The sequence below is a fragment of the Dunckerocampus dactyliophorus genome, chromosome 1 (genome assembly GCF_027744805.1).
Source record: "Dunckerocampus dactyliophorus isolate RoL2022-P2 chromosome 1, RoL_Ddac_1.1, whole genome shotgun sequence".
NCBI lineage: Eukaryota > Metazoa > Chordata > Actinopteri > Syngnathiformes > Syngnathidae > Dunckerocampus > Dunckerocampus dactyliophorus.
Genome location: NC_072819.1, coordinates 50,258,351 through 50,276,057, shown reverse-complemented (window position 1 = coordinate 50,276,057; position 17,707 = coordinate 50,258,351). Strand labels below are relative to the sequence as shown.

General features: G+C 43.8%; 1 protein-coding gene across 4 annotated transcripts; it reads right to left on the bottom strand.

Moving 5' to 3' along the window:
• Nucleotides 1-3,105: 3,105 nt before the first annotated feature.
• On the bottom strand, nt 3,106-17,683 carry atg13 (ATG13 autophagy related 13 homolog (S. cerevisiae)). Of its 4 annotated transcripts, XM_054786063.1 has the most exons (18): nt 17,488-17,681; nt 16,730-16,810; nt 16,570-16,650; nt 16,331-16,450; nt 16,158-16,204; nt 15,091-15,231; nt 14,974-15,014; nt 14,236-14,332; nt 14,042-14,149; nt 8,282-8,372; nt 8,081-8,179; nt 7,829-7,912; nt 6,769-6,878; nt 6,567-6,693; nt 5,071-5,145; nt 4,895-5,002; nt 4,699-4,827; nt 3,106-3,598 (listed from the first exon to the last, which is right to left on the bottom strand). In XM_054786063.1, the coding sequence occupies exons 2-18, from the start codon at nt 16,796-16,798 to the stop codon at nt 3,521-3,523; spliced, it is 1,605 nt and encodes a 534-aa protein (XP_054642038.1). In that variant the 5' UTR covers nt 16,799-16,810; nt 17,488-17,681; the 3' UTR covers nt 3,106-3,520. The 4 variants fall into 4 exon arrangements, with proteins under 4 accessions (XP_054642038.1, XP_054642027.1, XP_054642046.1 ...); XM_054786052.1 differs by having other exon boundaries at nt 6,567-6,878; nt 17,488-17,683; XM_054786071.1 differs by lacking the exon at nt 8,081-8,179.
• Nucleotides 17,684-17,707: the final 24 nt, after the last annotated feature.

Below are 17,707 nucleotides of genomic sequence, written 5' to 3'. Positions count from 1 at the left end.
AACGTATGGGTTTATATCACATTTTCATAAATTTACAACTTTATTCTCGGAATTTTACCCTTTTTTTTACTTGTAAATTTACGATTTTTTTTTTGTATGAATTCACAACTTTATTCTCAAACGTACGGGTTTATATCACATTTTCAGAAATTTGCAACTTATTCTCGGAATTTTACCCTTTTTTTCCTTGTAAATTTATGATTTTTTTTGTATAAATTTACAACTTTATTCTCAAACGTACAGGTTTATATCACATTTTCATGTTCATGTTGTAATATGACTTTCTCATAAATTTGCTAATTTTTTCATAAATGTACGACTATTCTCGTAAATGTACAACTTGAATTTTTTTTTGTTGCGACTTTATTCTCATAAATTTACAACTCATAAGACTTTATTCTCTAAAATATGACTGTTTTCTTGTAAATTTACAACTTTTTTTTCGTACAAGAAAAAAGTAGTAAATTTTAACTTTATTGTCAGTCTCTGTTTTTGGGTTCTATCCCCCCCCCCCCCCCCCCCCCCCCCCCCCCCGTTCATATGAAGACACGTGACAACCAGGGTTTGTTCCCTTTCTGTCAATTCTTCCCGTAAGTGTTGTACCCAACCGCACTATCCGTGCACGTCGTCGAATTCAAAAACTTTTGTTATTTTTGCTAATGTTTAAGGTGCAGCCTTGTTAGCGCGTGACATGAAAGATGCCGGGTCAAGGCTTTGTGCTTTTGCAACAGCGGCAGACAGGCAATTATTTTGTTTTTCAATGTTATGGTTGCGGTGCAGAAACGAATGTCACGTTCAAAGTCACGTGGAGGCACACCAAACATACGCGAGCTAGCTAGTTCGGTAGCCATGACCACAAGAGACCGGACGAAGGAGATGACCGACAATGTCTCCAGCCAATCGGGATGCAGAAGACAATGGGCGGCTAGACGCCGTATCGATCGCTGAGATGTACGTCAATGTGACCGCCATATTAGATGTGTCAAGGCAGCGCTGTACATGAATATACTAATAAATGTACTTAGTTAGGCACCAAAAACAATGTGATTGAGTTTGTTTTTGGTTCCTGTCTATGGAGACACCGCTGCATGTGCTAAAGCACAGAACTACAACACTTAACTTCCCACAATGCAATACTTCTTAAAGGGCGAGGTTCAGCCTGTAATAGCGCTCATACACTGAAAAAAGGAACAAAAAAATCAGCGAGACCGCGAGGGAAACCTGTATCGTTCACATAACACAAAGTAAGCCAAAAATATAGACTCACGTCTTAACATTGGGAGAGTTCCTTTTTGTTCCTTTACTTCCGAGTTCTGCCAGTACTTCCTGTCTCAACATGTGATCACCACTGTACAATACTACATATCATCAGTCTTCGAACGCCTTAAGAGTATTTGTATTTTAATTCATTTAGCCATTTTCATGCTGGAAATGTTTAGTTTAGGCAAAATATAAATACAATCTGCTTAAATATGCATTTTTTGCTAATAGGCTGTATTCAAGCATGAAACGGCATGATTTATTAAATACACTTTAGCAAAAGTGAAGCCGTGAAATGCAAAGTGGCGAGGGATTACTGTACATGGAAAATTACCTTTCTTGTGTCTTGTAATAAATAATGAAAATACTCAAATAAATAAGCTAGTTTTGAAGGGTTAAATCCTTGACAATGCTTGAAGCAGGTTGTTTAAAAAGCATGACAACATTGATGTAGAATCCGTTTTGTGTGCAAGCTTGCCATGAGGGTAGTAAGACGAGGGTGGGGGCTCGGTCGGGGGGTGTATAAAGCTTCGCTGCTGTGCAAAGTTCAGGCGAGAGAAAAGTGGAACAATCTTTCAAGAAAACGTGTACGAGTGTAAAGTAAATATATACACCGTTAAATAACGACAGGGTGTTGGGAAGGTGAACTCCTCAGACCAGCTGGGAACAACATCAATTGCTGTACACTGAGCATCTAATTGCATCCCTGACTTCCAGCTTGTGCACATCATATTGGAATATACATGCTTTTATTTGCACGGGTGCTTAAAGTGACATGATGCTCAGTGTGTTCTGGTTAAATGTGAATATTTGAAGCAGGACCAGTGTCGTATTTACAGTGAAGGATGCCAGTCGGCGGCTTGGGGATGGAAACACTTGATATACAGTTGCACTGGAAATCATTCCTTGTTCATGGCAAGCTTTCAAAAGATGGCAAATTACAACAATCTGGACTAGAATATTTACATTGGTTGTCTTTGGTGGTTTACTGCAACTTTGCAGAATTTACAATTGCGGAGGAACCTCGGTTTTCGACAAAAATATCTTGTTAAACAGCGCACCTCACAAAGTGGTCCGGTGAATCGAGTGCGCAACAAAGCTTCCACGCATTGTTGACTCAATCTCTGAACATTCAAAATGTTACAGTTGGGACACAAAAGGCAGATTCCGGCCAGGGAATCCTTTTGTCATCTATTTGTTCACAGAACGCGCACTCCTTGCAGGCGCTGGAGTGCCAATGAGACATTCAAGCGCACTGCTTATTTCCGAGTGTTCGAGCAGGGGTGGGCAAACTGCGGCCCGCGAGCTACATCAGGCCCACCGGGCATTTCCAAATTCCTTTAGTTTTTTTTTTTAAACCTTTAACGTCAGAAGTGTGGCTGCCAACATGACTTGCACTGCTATTGTGGCACGCTTGAGTCGCCAAAATAGTCACATGCACTCTGTAGCCATCCAAACAACACAACGTCAACACACACGACGCACAGAGTAACCTACCTAATGCACCACGTGGGCGTACAAACAAATATCTACGTGCGTCTGTGTAGGCTCTCAGTCGTACAGGAGTTGTCCATCGAGGAAAAGGCTTCTTGAGACGTCATCTGTACTTCTGTGAAGAAAGTGTCGGACGTTTCGCTCCTCATCCGAAGAGCTTCGTCAGCGAACTAATAAGTGCTGGTAGCTTAGGCCTTAAATACCGTAAGAGTGGGCGGAATTGGTGTGCCAACACCCTCCTCACCCTGGCACACCAATTCCGCCCACTCTTACGGTATTTAAGGCCTAAGCTACCAGCACTTATTAGTTCGCTGACGAAGCTCTTCGGATGAGGAGCGAAACGTCCAACACTTTCTTCACAGAAGTACAGATGACGTCTCAAGAAGCCTTTTCCTCGAAATATCTACGTGCCATACCCATGCCAAAAAAAACACTCATATATTCCTGCCGCAAGGCATGCTGGGTAGCTGGTGGTATTCTTTCTCACAACTTTTTGCCGTGTTTGTAGCAATCTTTCTTGATTGCAAAATATGTTGAGGTCGTCAACAAGGAGTTATTGCAGCTTGACTACCCAGCATGCCTTGCGGGCATTTGGAAACAACAGTTTCAAGTTGCAGCCTGGGAGAATGTATGCGGTTTTTGTCTGGGCCTTTTGGGACGGATTAGTAACAAAAACCGAGGTTCCACTGATATCGGAATCATTTCGAGTGCAACTGTAGTCTCGTTCTTGCAGGACAGCTTATATTCCAGGCGTCACCACCCTCTTCTACTGCAGCATGTCCACAAACGCGTCAAACTCGTCAATGTTTTTCTCATAGATGGCCAGTTTCTCTGGCAGCGAATCCTGCATAGAAAAAAAAACAACATTTGTGTTGTTGTGATGGTGCCAACATGCACTGCACGACTTCTAAAAAGGGTCACTGACATGATTTTTCATCTTTGCGTAAATATGTTCTGTGTTTTTGGTAATTCTGTTCTACGTTCGTCTTTTGAAAGCAAACGTTAAATTCGTAAAAAATGACATTTTAAGCAGGGTAAAGAAACGCTTGCAGAGTTAGCGCGTTTATTTTCGTAGTCATGCCAAAATCGTTGTGTCCGGGTGATACTACTGTAAGTTTGTTTTTGTTTCCAAAAGACGAAGGCTTAAGACTACAATGAACGAAGCAAGTATGATAGCCACCATAGCAAGGTGCATTGTAAGTGGACTCGTGCTCCGAGCAGCTCCGGGTGGAGCTGTGGATGTCAGGAGAACCAGAGTATTAAGCGGTGCAAGCCACCCGCCGTGGCCAGGCGAGGTACTTCGTATGCGGACAGGTTTGAAAGGAACGAAGCAAATACATAGAGGGACATATGGACCGCCGCCTGCTATGAAGAAACACCTTTACAAGAAGCATTTGGCTTGAAAGTACGGTATAAATTATTATATTTTGGATGCTAGGAAGCTATTCCTGATGCTACGCTACACAGGACAAAAGGAGGAGAGGGGCGCCAAAGTTGCCACAGAACACAGTAAGTCATGTCTTATTTACATATTGTATCGTAAACACTATGCCACCACAGCTACAAGCATTCAAAGCATTATACACGTTATAAAACATACTTTCACAGTGATAGGTTGACAGTGGGGGGCAGGGCGGGGCAGGGACTGCGCCAAAATACAGAATAAAAAAGGCTCCAAAGACCCGTTTAGGCTCATTCTCCCATATTTGTTTCCTCTAAGATGAGAGCTGTCCCTTTCGCCGACGTCACTTGGGAAACACCCCTTTGCTGACGACTTCAGATCAACATGCACGCCCGCCACGTACAAAGATGTCATTTTTACGAATTTAACGCTCGCTTTCAAGAAACGAACAATGAAGAACTTAATTACAAACAATATAGAACGTATTTAAGCAAAGTTGATAAATCATCTCAGTGGCCCTTTAAGGTCAACAGAAGCGTTACCAGGTCATCAGCCATGGACTGGGAACTGATGTGAAGTGAGAGGCTCGTGAGCTGCGGAGGGTTTTGGAACTCCCTGTAGAAGGTTCCCAAATCCATCGGCAGCAAGTCGTCCTTGGAGAAAGCCGGCCGCTAAAGGTGAAACAACGCATCAGGAGAAAAGATTCGGGCACGGACTGAGACATGACGATGCACGTACAAAGTCCACCATGACGAAGTCGTCCTGCTGTGCGGATCCCTCTGAGCCCTGCGAGCGCAGGCTGGCCTGCAGGGGGGTCAGGCAGGTGGGAGAGTCTGGAGGGTGGACCTGAGCCCGCAAATGAAACTCTAAATCTTGGGTGTTCAAATACGTCCATCTTTAGCATCCACGCTTACCATTGGGTCATTGTCCTCGGAGTCCAGGCCTCTGGGAGCAAATGCAGCAAATGGCAAATCCATAGTGGCTGTTAGCTGCAAACAAATAAAAAAAAAGCCAATATAAAAGCTGATACTGGCCTAAACATGAGATACTGGATCATATCGGTACCATACTTCATCAAACTGCTTGTAAATTCCGGTGTATAAGCCAAACCCACTAAATTTAGAAGAAAAAACTGATTTGTACATATACAGTATAAGCCGCACCGGTGTATAAGCTACACGTGTCCGCGTCATAAAATGGCATATGAGCTGTGAAAAAACTCACGATGAGCTTGTCAACCCATTGGAAATTGCAGGAGGGAACAGTCCAACTCACGGTGTCATCTTACAAAGAACACTAAAATCATCACACAGCAACTTAACACTCAAAGGTTATACCAAATAAATACACAAACATGTGCCACTATGCGTTTAAGTTTAAAAAAACACACATTTTAAAGTTTTCACATAATGTCTTTCATTTGAGCAAAGCATTTCATTGGAGGACTAGCAGCATAGACAATGGTGGATGGTGCTGCAATGCTGTCTCTGTCCACCAGAGGGAGCCCGGAGCCCAGAGGGAGGCTGACGTCATTGCAGCGCCCCAATGAACGCTTTGCTCAGACGCAATGCATTAAGAAAAAACATTAAGTCGTTTTTTTTCCCCCCATTTTAAACTTGTATTGGTGCATATTTGTCTATTTGCCAGGTATACCTTTTTTGTGTTAAGTTGCTGTGCGATGAGTTTAGTGTCATTTGTAAGATGACACTGGGAGTGGGGGGGGTGGGGAGTAAGTGGTCTTCCTTCAATAATTCTAATCAAATATCACACCCTAGGAAGAATCGCTCAGTAAAAGCTACCGGCAAAGACATGCTGAAGAAGCCCAGTTTCTAATCCTACCGACTATTCTTAGTCCAGAGTTTCATACTTTGCACTTATCTTTGTTCTTACACGGATGTTGGTGCCACATAGAAGTGTGCAGCTTTCAAAATGTGTTGCCATGGACAGAAGGACATGCTGTAATAGTCGACTATTGGTCATGATTTTTTTATTTATTTTTTACAAAAACAATGTCACTTTTTCTATAACTTGTATTGAATATTGCAGTATCGGCCTTGTTTTAATAATAATAACAATACATTTTAATTTAGAAGCGCCTTTCTAAAAACTCAAAGGTAATGCAGTTAATACAATGTACAATAAAGCAAAAAGAATACACATAATATCGAGTTCAAATGAGAATAGCTAGGCAATTAATAAAATGGAAGCATGAAACAATGTGCAAGTTTGAAGAGATGGGTTTAGCAAGAGTCTTAAAAGGTGGACAGGTCAATGCAATTACGGGCGGGTGCGATGATAAAAGTTCCAGAGGGAGAGGGCAGCAAAACTAAAGGCTCTCGTGGCATCGCATTAAAAGACGCATAATGTGTTCAACATGAATGAAGCATATGGACAACGCGTGCATAATTACCTGTGCGTTGGGTTTATTGACAAAGGCTCCCACTTTCCTCGTGAATGCACTGAGAGACACGACTGGATCGGAGGGAGAAGTGCTCCTCCTTCCCTCTCCACTTTGGGATAAAATGTCACTGTCGCCACTGGGAAGAGATGAACACCGCCGATATAGGATGTCTCTCATACAGAATTTGGCTTTAATTTGCAGAGAGATTAACCTGTTTCCAGCTACGTTGGCGATGTGCTCTGCTGTCAGATGGGCATCAGCTCCACGCTGTGGCTGTGCTGGATGCAACACAACCCCATCCTCCTTCCCAGCATGCACCGTCTGAGAAGACATTTAAAAACGCATCACGTCTGGAACCAGCCAGCGCCCTCTGTTGGACGAGCTATGTAACGTCACTTGAAGGTTCCTGGAGTTATCAGAGTGATCAAAGTTTTAGTCAGTGGCGTGCGGTGAGGTCCGTGACTGGCGAGGAGGTTGGCTTCACCTCATCACTTCCCTCTGCAGTTTATCGTCCCATCAACATACAGGATCTCATCCCTCACCCGGAGATGGCACTCCACCTTTTTCCGGGCGAGAATCATGGACTCGGACATGGAGGTGTTGATTTTCATCCTGGCCGCAAACCGATCCAGTCAGAGTTGAAGGTCACGGCTTGACAAAGCCAGCAGGATGCCTCCGGGACGCCTCCTGGACGCCTCCCTGGGCACGTCCGACCGGTAGAAGGCCTCAGAGAAGACCCAGGACACGTTGGAGAGACTATGTCTCTCAATTGGCCTGGGAACACCTCGGGACCCGCCGGGGAGAGGGAAGTCTGGGCCTCCCTGTTCAGGCTGCTGCCAGCGCGACCCAACCTCGGATAAGCGGTACAAGATGGATGGATGTCCAATCAGCTGACTGATATTACCAGCCAATATTGGCATAAAAATGAGATTTCTGTTTTTTCTGCTGATAATGATATATTTTTTTATCACTTGCATATTGCAGTATTTGTCTTACGTTTGCACCAACAGTGTTTATTAATGAAATGCCTTCAGTGGCATCCAGTAAAAGAAACATTGTGTTCATTCATCACATGAGATGCGACCTGACACTACTGGTAGTTTGAGGGAAGAGCTGCTGCCTATATTGGTATCAGACAATATACCGGTAGGAAAGTAAACATCAAGCATAAAAAGATAAATGAATTAAATCATACTACAGCACACCTGCCCTGGCCGCACGTCACTGACTTCAGCTTCTATTGAACATCCCGTGAGTAGAGTGATTGCTACCTGGTTTGGATTGGCAGCAGCGTGACAAAGGTCAGCAGTTCCTGCTTGGACAGGAGGCTGGTAGCATAACCTGGAGGTGTACAGCTGCACATGCACACAACAGACAGAGCAGCGTAAACAAAACAGACATTACATTAAATGTAGAGTCAATGGGGGTTTGTGGTTGTGTTAGTTAAAAAATGAAGAGAAAGATCCATCTGTGAATTCGGTCGGAAGTAAAACAGGAGGGAAAACAAGCAAGTGTAGACTCACAGTGTGAGTGACAACTCCAGGAACCAGTGGGAACTGTGGACTGTCCAGAGGGAGGGCTTTAGACAGTTTGGAAGGAGAAGGACTCAGTGTACAGACACACTGAGAAGCAGTCAGAAGACGACAAAAAACAAAAGTGAAAAACATGTAAGAGAGAGAGTGGAGCAAACGAGGGAGTCAGGAAATGGAGGCGTGTCATCTTACCTGAGAGGGAGGGGAAGTGGAGAAGGAAGTCGTGCAAGCCTCCTGTGAATCCTGAACCCCTGAGAATGTTGCTCCGTCATCATCTGGTGCTCTGAGGTGGAGGGGAGGAATCTGTCTAATCAAACATTCAAAACCCTTTAAAAGGGTCACTGACATGATTGATCAAGTTTGTTTAAATATACCGTTTGTAATGATATTCTATATATGTTCTGGGTGTATAGAGAACAACCTTCCGTGGTCCTCCAGAACTCCGCCGCCCATTCCACCGCAGTTCTGATGCGGCAACTTGCTGAATTTGTGTCCACCGCTCCTCAAGTCAGGATGTGTGGCAGTTGTGCCTCATCCCACAAGATAAAAATATTAGTTATTTTATTTTGATGAAATTATGGCCAATTTTAAATGAGCAAACCAAGAATGAAGTTTATTTGGACTTCTAAAAAGGTAATTTAGGTGTTTTTACTCACTTTGTTTGTCTCTCTTATGGGGTTATGTTTTTTTCCTTCAGCATTTTACAACATCACATGCAAATTAGACAATGACATCATCTGGCAACTTCTAGGACAGCGAACAGCCCGAGCTGGCAACAGTGCTGCGTGCTCCCAAATCCGCTAGGGAGGCTGTACTCACCACGTACGGATCCGCAAATTTTGCCCACGTTTCTGCAAGTAGACACCACGCACTCGCAAGCACGGCGGGTTGGGATCGCCGCTTAAAGAAAGGCTTCTAGACGCGGGTCGTCGACTTTGTTCAGTTTATTTTCCATCCAAAACAGTAGCCGTGCCAAATCGTTCTGTTGCCGCTGGCCGTTCACAGTGTCCGAGTGATATTGTAAGTTTCTTCGAAGGTTTAAGGGGGACAACGAATGACGCAACTGCAGAGAACGACAGCCAAGCGGGCGCATCACCTCGCATTTGCAACGTTCATTTCACTGAAGATTAAGCAACACCTTTACAAGTACGGTACAAATGCGTTTGGATGCTAGGATGCTATTCCTGATGCTATGCTACACAGGAAGGGACAAGACGAAACACATCAAAGTTGCCACAGAACAGTAAGTCATATTTACAGATCGTAAACACTATGCCACCATAGCGACGAGCATTCAAATCATTTTCACAGCGGCAGTGAGGATAAGCGGCATACAAAATGGACGCACGGGTAGCAACGGCAGTACACACACAAAAAAAGGCTATAAAGACCCTATACGCTCATTGTGCTTGCTGACATATTTAACCTGTCGCTTGCACAAGCATCTGTACCGACCTGCTTCAAGTCCACCACCATAGTGCCCGTGCCCAAGAAAAGCAACGTGACCTGCTTGAATGACTATCGCCCTATAGCACTCACTCCTATTGTTATGAAGTGCTTTGAAAGAATAGTCATGACCCACATCAAAAAGAGCATCCCGGCAACTGTGGACCCTCGACAGTTTGCATACCGCCAGAACCGGTCCACGGATGATGCAGTCAACACTGCCATCCACACAGCCCTTTCTCACCTACAGGGCCAGGACACATATGTCAGAATGCTATTTATAGTATAGACTATAGCTCTGCTTTTAACACAGTCAGCCCCCACAAACTCACAAATAAGCTCCTCACACTTGGCCTGTCTCCCTCCCTCTGTAACTGGGTGTTTAACTTTCTCACAGGAAGGCCCCAGTCAGTCAGAGTCCACAATCGCACATCCAGCTCAAGAATTGTGAGCACTGGGACCCCACAGGGTGTGTGCCGAGTCCGCTCCTCTACACGCTCTTCACCTACGATTGCGTGGCCTCCCAGAACAACACCAGCATCATTAAGTCTGTGTAGGCTCTCAGTCGTACAGGAGTTGTCCATCGAGGAAAAGGCTTCTTGAGACGTCATCTGTACTTCTGTGTAGAAGGTGTCGGACGTTTCGCTCGTCATCCGAAGAGCTTCGTCAGCAAACTAATAAGTGCTGGTAGCTTAGGCCTTAAATACAGTAAGAGTGGGCGGAATTGGTGTGCCAACACCCTCCTCCTATTGGTTCGTTACACTAAGCCTGGGCGGAGCAGTGGTATAATCCTATCCTGTTATTCACACCTACGATAAAAGGGAAGTGTCGCTCCCTGAATTGGGTATGAACGACTCTGATACTGGCTTGTTAGCATCTATTGTTCTGGCTCGGCCCTGCCTTCACCTCATTTGCAAGACTAAGAGCTGTGGGTTTTGGTCTCAGTAACCTGCTGAACACAGGGTCCAAATTAAACCTCAAACCACCATTCCGATTCAATGATGGGTTCTGTTGTTTGACAAATATAGCTTCCTTTACTCCTCTTTCAAACCATCTGTTTTCTTTGGCCAAAATCTTTACCTCGCTGTCCTGAAAGGAGTGATTGGTAGCTTTCAGGTGTAGATGTACTGCTGATTGAGGACCACTAGCATTGTCCCTGCGATGTTGATAAAGCCTTTTTTGGAGCATTTGCTTAGTTTCCCCAATGTAGTGCTCTTTGCATTCCTCATCTTTACAGTGGATGGAATAGACCACATTGCTCTGTTTCTGGTTTGGAGCCTTGTCTTTAAGGATGCACTAATTTTTGTCTCAGGGTATTTACTGGTTTGAAATAGGTAGGAATTTTGTGTTGCCATAAGATCCTCTGGAGTTTTTCGGAGACCCCCGCTACATAAGGGACTACCACTCCTCTCCTTTTTGCTTCTGTGGGCTTTTGGGTTTCTTTCCCTACTCTCTTCTTTTGACATTTGTTAAAAGCCCACCGTGGGTACCCACAGGTTGAGAGCGCTCTCTGGACATGTTGTGTCTCCTTTTTCTTTCCCTCAGCACTAGTTGGTATTTGTTCCGCTCTATGTTGGAGGGTCCTAATAACCCCTAGTTTATGTTGTAGTGGATGGTTTGATTGAAAAAGCAGGTATTGGTCAGTGTGTGTGGCCTTTCTAAAGACCTCTGTAAGTAGCTGTCTGTCCTTTCCTATAATTACCTTGCAGTCTAAGAAGGCTAGTTGGTTTTCTTTAGTGTCCTCGCGAGTAAATTTGATATTGGTGTCCACCGCATTGATGTGATCTGTGAAAGACTGAATTTCTTGTTTTTTGATTATGACAAAGGTGTCATCCACGTATCTAAACCAGTGCCTTGGTTTTGTCCCTGAGAAGGATGTGAGAGCCTGTTTCTCCATCTCTTCCATGTACAGATTCGCCACTATGGGTGAGACTGGTGAGCCCATAGCACAACCATGAATTTGTCTGTAGAATTTCCCTCTAAACTGAAAATATGTGGTGTTAAGGCAAATTTCCAGTAATTGGCAGATGTGGTCAGCACTAAGTTTTGTTCTCCGATGCAGAGTTGAGTCCTCGAGCAGTCTCTTCCTCACCACCGAGACTGCTGCTGAGGTGGGGACAGATGTGAAAAGTGAAGTCACATCATAAGACACCAAAGTTTCCTCTGGCTCCAATCTGAGGTCTTTGATGCTCGCCACAAACCCTTTTGTGTTCTCTATATGATGATCAGTGTTGCCTACCAATGGGGATAAGACTGTTTTTACATATTTCGCTACATTGTACGTGGTAGAGTCAATGCTACAGACAATGGGTCTGAGGGGAAGCCCTTCCTTGTGGATTTTTGGAAGGCCATAGATACATGGTGTAGCCTCCCCAGGGTATAACCTATGATACATCTGTCTGTCAATTAGTTCTTCCTTCTCTAACTTTTGGAGACAGTGTATGATTTCTTTCTTATACCTACTGGATGGGTCCCTTTTAAGTTGCTCATATGTGTTGGCATCACTAATTAGACTTGTTATTTTTTCTTCGTAGTCCAATGTGTTGAGAACCACTGTGCATCTGCCCTTATCAGCTGGTAAGATGGTGATGCTCTCATCTTTCTGCAGAGCCGCTAATGCTTTCCTCTCACCTAACGTGATATTGGACGGTGGTGGTTTGGCACTACTGAGAAGGGCCGATATTCTCAGACGAAGGTCCCCTGCCTCTGTTCTAGAAAGGTTATTGTTCTTGATGGCCGATTCAGCTGCTGTGATATAGTCTACTGTGGGTATCGTTTTAGGAGTCACTGAGAAGTTGAGACCCTTGGTTAATACTGCCTTCTCTGTCTCCGAGAGGCTTCTGTCTGACAGATTTTTGATCCAATTTTCTTTAGTATTGGTCTGATTCCCCCCATCCTTAGTGTTTACGACAAGCTGTGGTCGATTTTCCGATAGAAGTTTCTGGAATTTTCCCTTATGCCTTTCTTTGGTTTTGCTATGGTGCTTCATATAACCTGATTTGGTAAATTCACAAACCTCCTGATAGGTTTCGTGCGTAAGCTTGGTTTGCAATCTCTGATAGAAGGTTTCTACTTCAGACTGTTTATTTTTTAACGTCCGACACCTTCTACACAGAAGTACAGATGACGTCTCAAGAAGCCTTTTCCTCGACCAGCATCATTAAATTTGCGGATGACACTACAGTCATCGGCCTGATCACTGGTGGTGTTGAAACGTCATACAGAAGAGAGGTGGCGGACCTCATAGCTTGGTGTCGTGATAACAATCTCCTTCTCAATACAGATAAGACTAAAGAGATGATCATTGACCCAAGAACAAGGGAAAAGGAGCCGCATAGACCCCTGTTTATTGATGAGACTGAGGTGGAGAGGGTGAAAACCTTCAAGTTCCTTGGCACACACATCAGCGAGGACCTCACCTGGTCTCACAACACCCAACAAATTCTGAAGAAGTCCCAAAGGAGACTGTACTTCCTGAGAAGACTGAGGAAATTTGGCATGTCCACCACAATCCTGAGTTGCTTCTACAGATGCACTATGGAAAGTGTCCTTACCGCCTCCATCACTGTTTGGTACGGTAACTGTACAACACGTGATAGGAAGGCACTCCAGCGGGTGATCAAGACCTCACAGAACATTGTTGGGGCAGCCCTCCCCTCACTGCAAGACATTTATAAAACTAGAGTCCTACGCAGAACACACAACCTCATCAAGGACAGCACACATCCACAACACTCATTATTCACACTCCTACCGTCAGGCTGACGCTACAGGAGTTTGAAGTCCAGGACCACAAGGCTGGCAAACAGCTTTTACCCACAGGCCATCAGGCTTCTCAACGAAGCACTCACACACACCGCACGCAACACACGCTCACACTCATAGCACTTTATTTATTTATTTGTATTATTTATCTGTATTAATGTCTCTTCTGTTGTTGTTGCTTCATTTATTGGTATTTATGTTTCTTATGTTCTTATTCTTTTTCTTGTGTTTTCTTTCTTTTCTTGGGAGAATGAACAGAATAAGAATTTCATTGCATAGTATAACTGCTGTTTTACTATGCATATGACAATAAAACTCTTAAATCTTGAATCTTGAATTAAGAAGCCAATTTAAAATAATAATTGAAGGATAAGCAACCCCAAGGTAATTTACACTTACTATTCTCATGTCTCTTCATCGTCGGTGGTTCGAATAAATACGGCTTAATTCCCTGCTCTGCAAGTTTTCCATTCCATCTCCAGATGTTTCTTCCTCCTCTAAAACTATTGACGCATCACTCAAATCGTCGTTAACATCATTTGTAAACGCCCAAGTCCGCTTACGTGCGAACGCGCCTTCGCCAACGTCACTTCCGGAAACGCCCCCTTTCCGAGATGGATGCCATCTTTCCCGCCACCCACTTTAAATGTCATTTTGACAAATTTACTGAACAACCTGGAACATAATTACAAACAATAAGTTGATCAATCATGTCAGTGACCCTTTAAATTTCCCAAGTACCTGTAGTTGCAGGGCTGACCCATATGTGCAGGTCGCTGGTTACCACCGGGAGGGTCCACAAAGTGATCCACAATGATCCCCATGATCGGCGCAGACCGCTCAAACTGCCTGCAAGCAGAGGATATGTTTGTTACGAGAACTAATCAAGTGTACATTCTGTAATGTCGCTTTATGTTTCTAAAAGTGTATGTCACCTGTTGGACATAAACGCCAGGTTGGTGCGGTAGGCGCAGGACAGTGTGATAGTACCAACAGGGGTGCCCACAACACCGACACGCACCGTCTGGAAACCTTCACAAACGGTAACATGATTGAATAAGCTCACCAGCTAATATACACGACAGATTTACTGTGTAAAACGTATGTATGATTGCTGCAGAAAGCAATAAAGCGGGCCTGACATCTCGACGTACGTGTCACCACACGCTGTGGCCAGCACGTAGAAGAAGTAGGGTATCAAAGGGGTTGCAAGTGTGTCGTACTTATGGAGCAAGTGATTCGTGACACCCACGTGCTTGCCGCTCACGCTCCGTTGGTAGGCGCGCTCCATGTAAGGCTGTCGTACGTTGCACTCACCGGGGACGTACGGGTGTGGGCATTGTATGAGGATCGTGCAGCCCGCTCACTTTGATCACAAGATGGGCGTATTGGCTTCCTACAGCGCCTACGGCTATCATGAGCGGGAGAACCGGAGCGCACAGCTGGAGGAATCAATGCACACAATGTACTTTTAAACTTGCGACACATGCAAGGGTCACATGCTCCTCCTCTGCCTTGCCCTTGCATCCACATTTTTTCCCAACGGGCTTTGCGTGCTGTCTGCGTGTTTGAAAATCCGTGCAAGCCACGTGCGCGTCTCTTGCGATCCCCCCCCCCCCATTTTTGCACATAGGAGCACGTCCGTCGGGATGTAAGGCCCGCTTCACAGCTACCTTCTCCTAATCCGCTCATCTGAACTTCCCCAAAGTAGATCCTGGATGTCAAAGAAGCAGAAAAAATGAGCTGACTGATTGTGTAAACACATTAGAAACGGTTACGCTGTAACTCACCTGTACAATATGACATAGTCATGCCCCTGTTTTCTGGACAGTTTATAGGCGGGTGTTACTCTGGTGATGGCCAGCAGAGACTTCAGAAGGACAGACAGTCGGTTGTAGACTGTGTATGACACTTTTATATCTTTATCACACCTTCGAAAGAAATAAACACATTTAATGAGCATCATAAATATTACAAATGCAGTGGTCAATCCAATTACTCATTTCCATACACCAAAAAAAAACAACAGGCATTTTATAGAGAATATTTATGCGTTTACATGCGCAATCCCTTGTTTGTCGCCGTTAACTGGTCCCAGACCAGACTGCGATTTTAACATTAGAGCCCTCTAGACATGAAGTAACACCCCTATAGTCACCTTTACACTCATATTACTCAATATAGTAACACATAAAAACAGAAAATAAGCCATAAATAAGACTCATGGTGCTGTGTGTTGCTGTGAATGTGTTGCGGTACTTGCAAAGTTGTTAGAAACTTTTGCTTGGTTGTACCTTTGCCAATAAATAATGTCCCGGCTTTGTTTGTGTTATGTGTCACCCTTAAACCATTCCTCCTGCAATCTGTGTTAACTCACAGTCCTATTGTAAAAAGACGACTACGACTTCTTTCTTAAATTAACTAGTGTTTCTCAAGTTCCTAATCAAAGTTCTGGCACTTGCAACTTTTTCTGCAGCCGTCTGAAATGTTTTAAAAGAAGCACCGACTCCTCTAACACTCAGAAACACGCAGTGTGCTTGAACGCCTCATCGGGACAAGGCGCAGTGCTTAACAGGACGAAGGAGAGAAAGTTGTTCATCGTTCTGTGTGTGTTCTATGAACAAATAAACCACACCCACGCAATAAAGAATCCACCTATAGAAAAGAACCACCATGTATTCTTTACAGAGACTGAGTCTTCAGTGTGCAGATGCCTTGTTCAGGCACTCGACTAGTTTATTCGCCGCACTGTTTGGCTGCACGAAAGCCTTTTCGATAAAAAAATGCATCCTGCAAAAACCAGGGAGTACACACACCGACGTTCCATAAAAATATGTGCAATAAAAAAAAACCTCACTTTTCATTCATTTCCAGGCACCAAGTCTCTAGCTCCATGGAGTCTCCCTAAATGACACAGACAGGCAGATGATGATGGTGTTGAGTTACGTATCATCGCCACCTTTCTGGCTTTACATTCAAATCTAATTTCATATGAGGAGCAATGCATGCAACAAGCTTTGAGAATTTTACCTCGGAAGTCTTAAGGGAGATCTCCACGCACATTGAGCGCCCAACGCCAGGGAGTTGGCCAGCCAATGCTTTCTTGGCTTCATGAGTCACCTCTGGGATGTCTTTGATTGCTAAATTAAACTGGAAAAACAAACACACACGTAAAATACAAGATAAGCACCTTTCATTTTCTACAATGTGATAAATTGTTATCTTATTATGACTCGTTGCAACAAAAAAAAAGATGATCAAAGTTTTACCCAATCAGAACCAGTAGGGGACGAAGAAGAGCGAGTGCATATCTTCTCACCAAGGCGAGCCTGGACTATCACCTGAACGGTCTACAAATATAAAATAAAACTTGTTTTGTGGGAAAGTTTCCCCCAACCAGTCACCCAACATAGCATATCTATCGCTCACCTTCAAGGCAAAAAACTTAATGAACTTGTCCAAGTCCTTTTTATCCTGGAGGCTCAGGTCACTCTCCATGTTGCCACCACCCTGCAAACATGAGCACACAATGAAGATGCTTAAAAAGCATATCACAGGCATCAAACCTCGCCCAAAAAACATGAATACGTGGAAGTGTAGCTACAAAAAAAAGACCAAACATATAAAACACTCTTAAACAAGGCCTTTAAGCTAACATTTTGCATTGCATTTATCAAACAATGCCACGAAATATTATACTTAAAAACAGCTTCCAGTCTTACCATTTTAAAAACGTAAATGGTAAACTTCTATATAAAAAATACGTATATACTGTATATTAACATATACGGATGGATATGCGGTTCTCCGAGAGAAGCTTCACAATGGCTTTGCCGATACAACATCAGCAGTAATGCAAATGCTGGTAACAACAATTATAACGCTTAATACGGCAAGCATATTAAAGCATAAGCGTTTATGGTCATTAGATAACCAGTGAGGCCTCCACGTCATCATTAAAATGCACGTACACATTTGAAGGTAACATCAATCCACTGACAACCACATTATTATGCACACTTTTAACAGGTAGAATAACGTACGACTGCAACATCATCAATGTATTCAATGGTTAAATAAGTTATCCACCATGAGAACCGATTAATCATTAGCAAAAACAGCTCATGCTAGCTGCCCGCTAGCTAGCAGCCGCGCACTTCAACCCGTTACAAAAAAGCAAACCTTACATTAGATTTTCTTTTCGCGACGCAGCTCCGGGAAATACAAATCAGGTGAACAGGTATACAGCATTAATGTCGTTTTCTAGAGATGTTAATACACCCAATTCCAATGTTAACCACGTCAACAGAGGCTGTGCTACTGCTCTGTTTATCATCCCCATGTCGACATGTTTAGATAGCACCCCTTTCCCAGCAGCACTTTCGTTGAGTTTCTTTATGTAAAAAG

What these genes read in the sequence shown, in the direction of transcription:
- atg13 (XM_054786052.1), bottom strand. Translation starts at nt 16,798, where the DNA reads ATGGAGAGTGACCTGAGCCTCCAGGATAAAAAGGACTTGGACAAGTTC. An exon ending in TCTCCCTTAAGACTTCCGAG is followed by an intron (nt 16,205 to 16,330) that starts GTAAAATTCTCA and finishes TGTGTCATTTAG; the next exon opens with GGAGACTCCATGGAGCTAGA. An exon ending in ACTTCGTCATGGTGGACTTT is followed by an intron (nt 4,828 to 4,894) that starts GTACGTGCATCG and finishes TTTCACCTTTAG; the next exon opens with CGGCCGGCTTTCTCCAAGGA.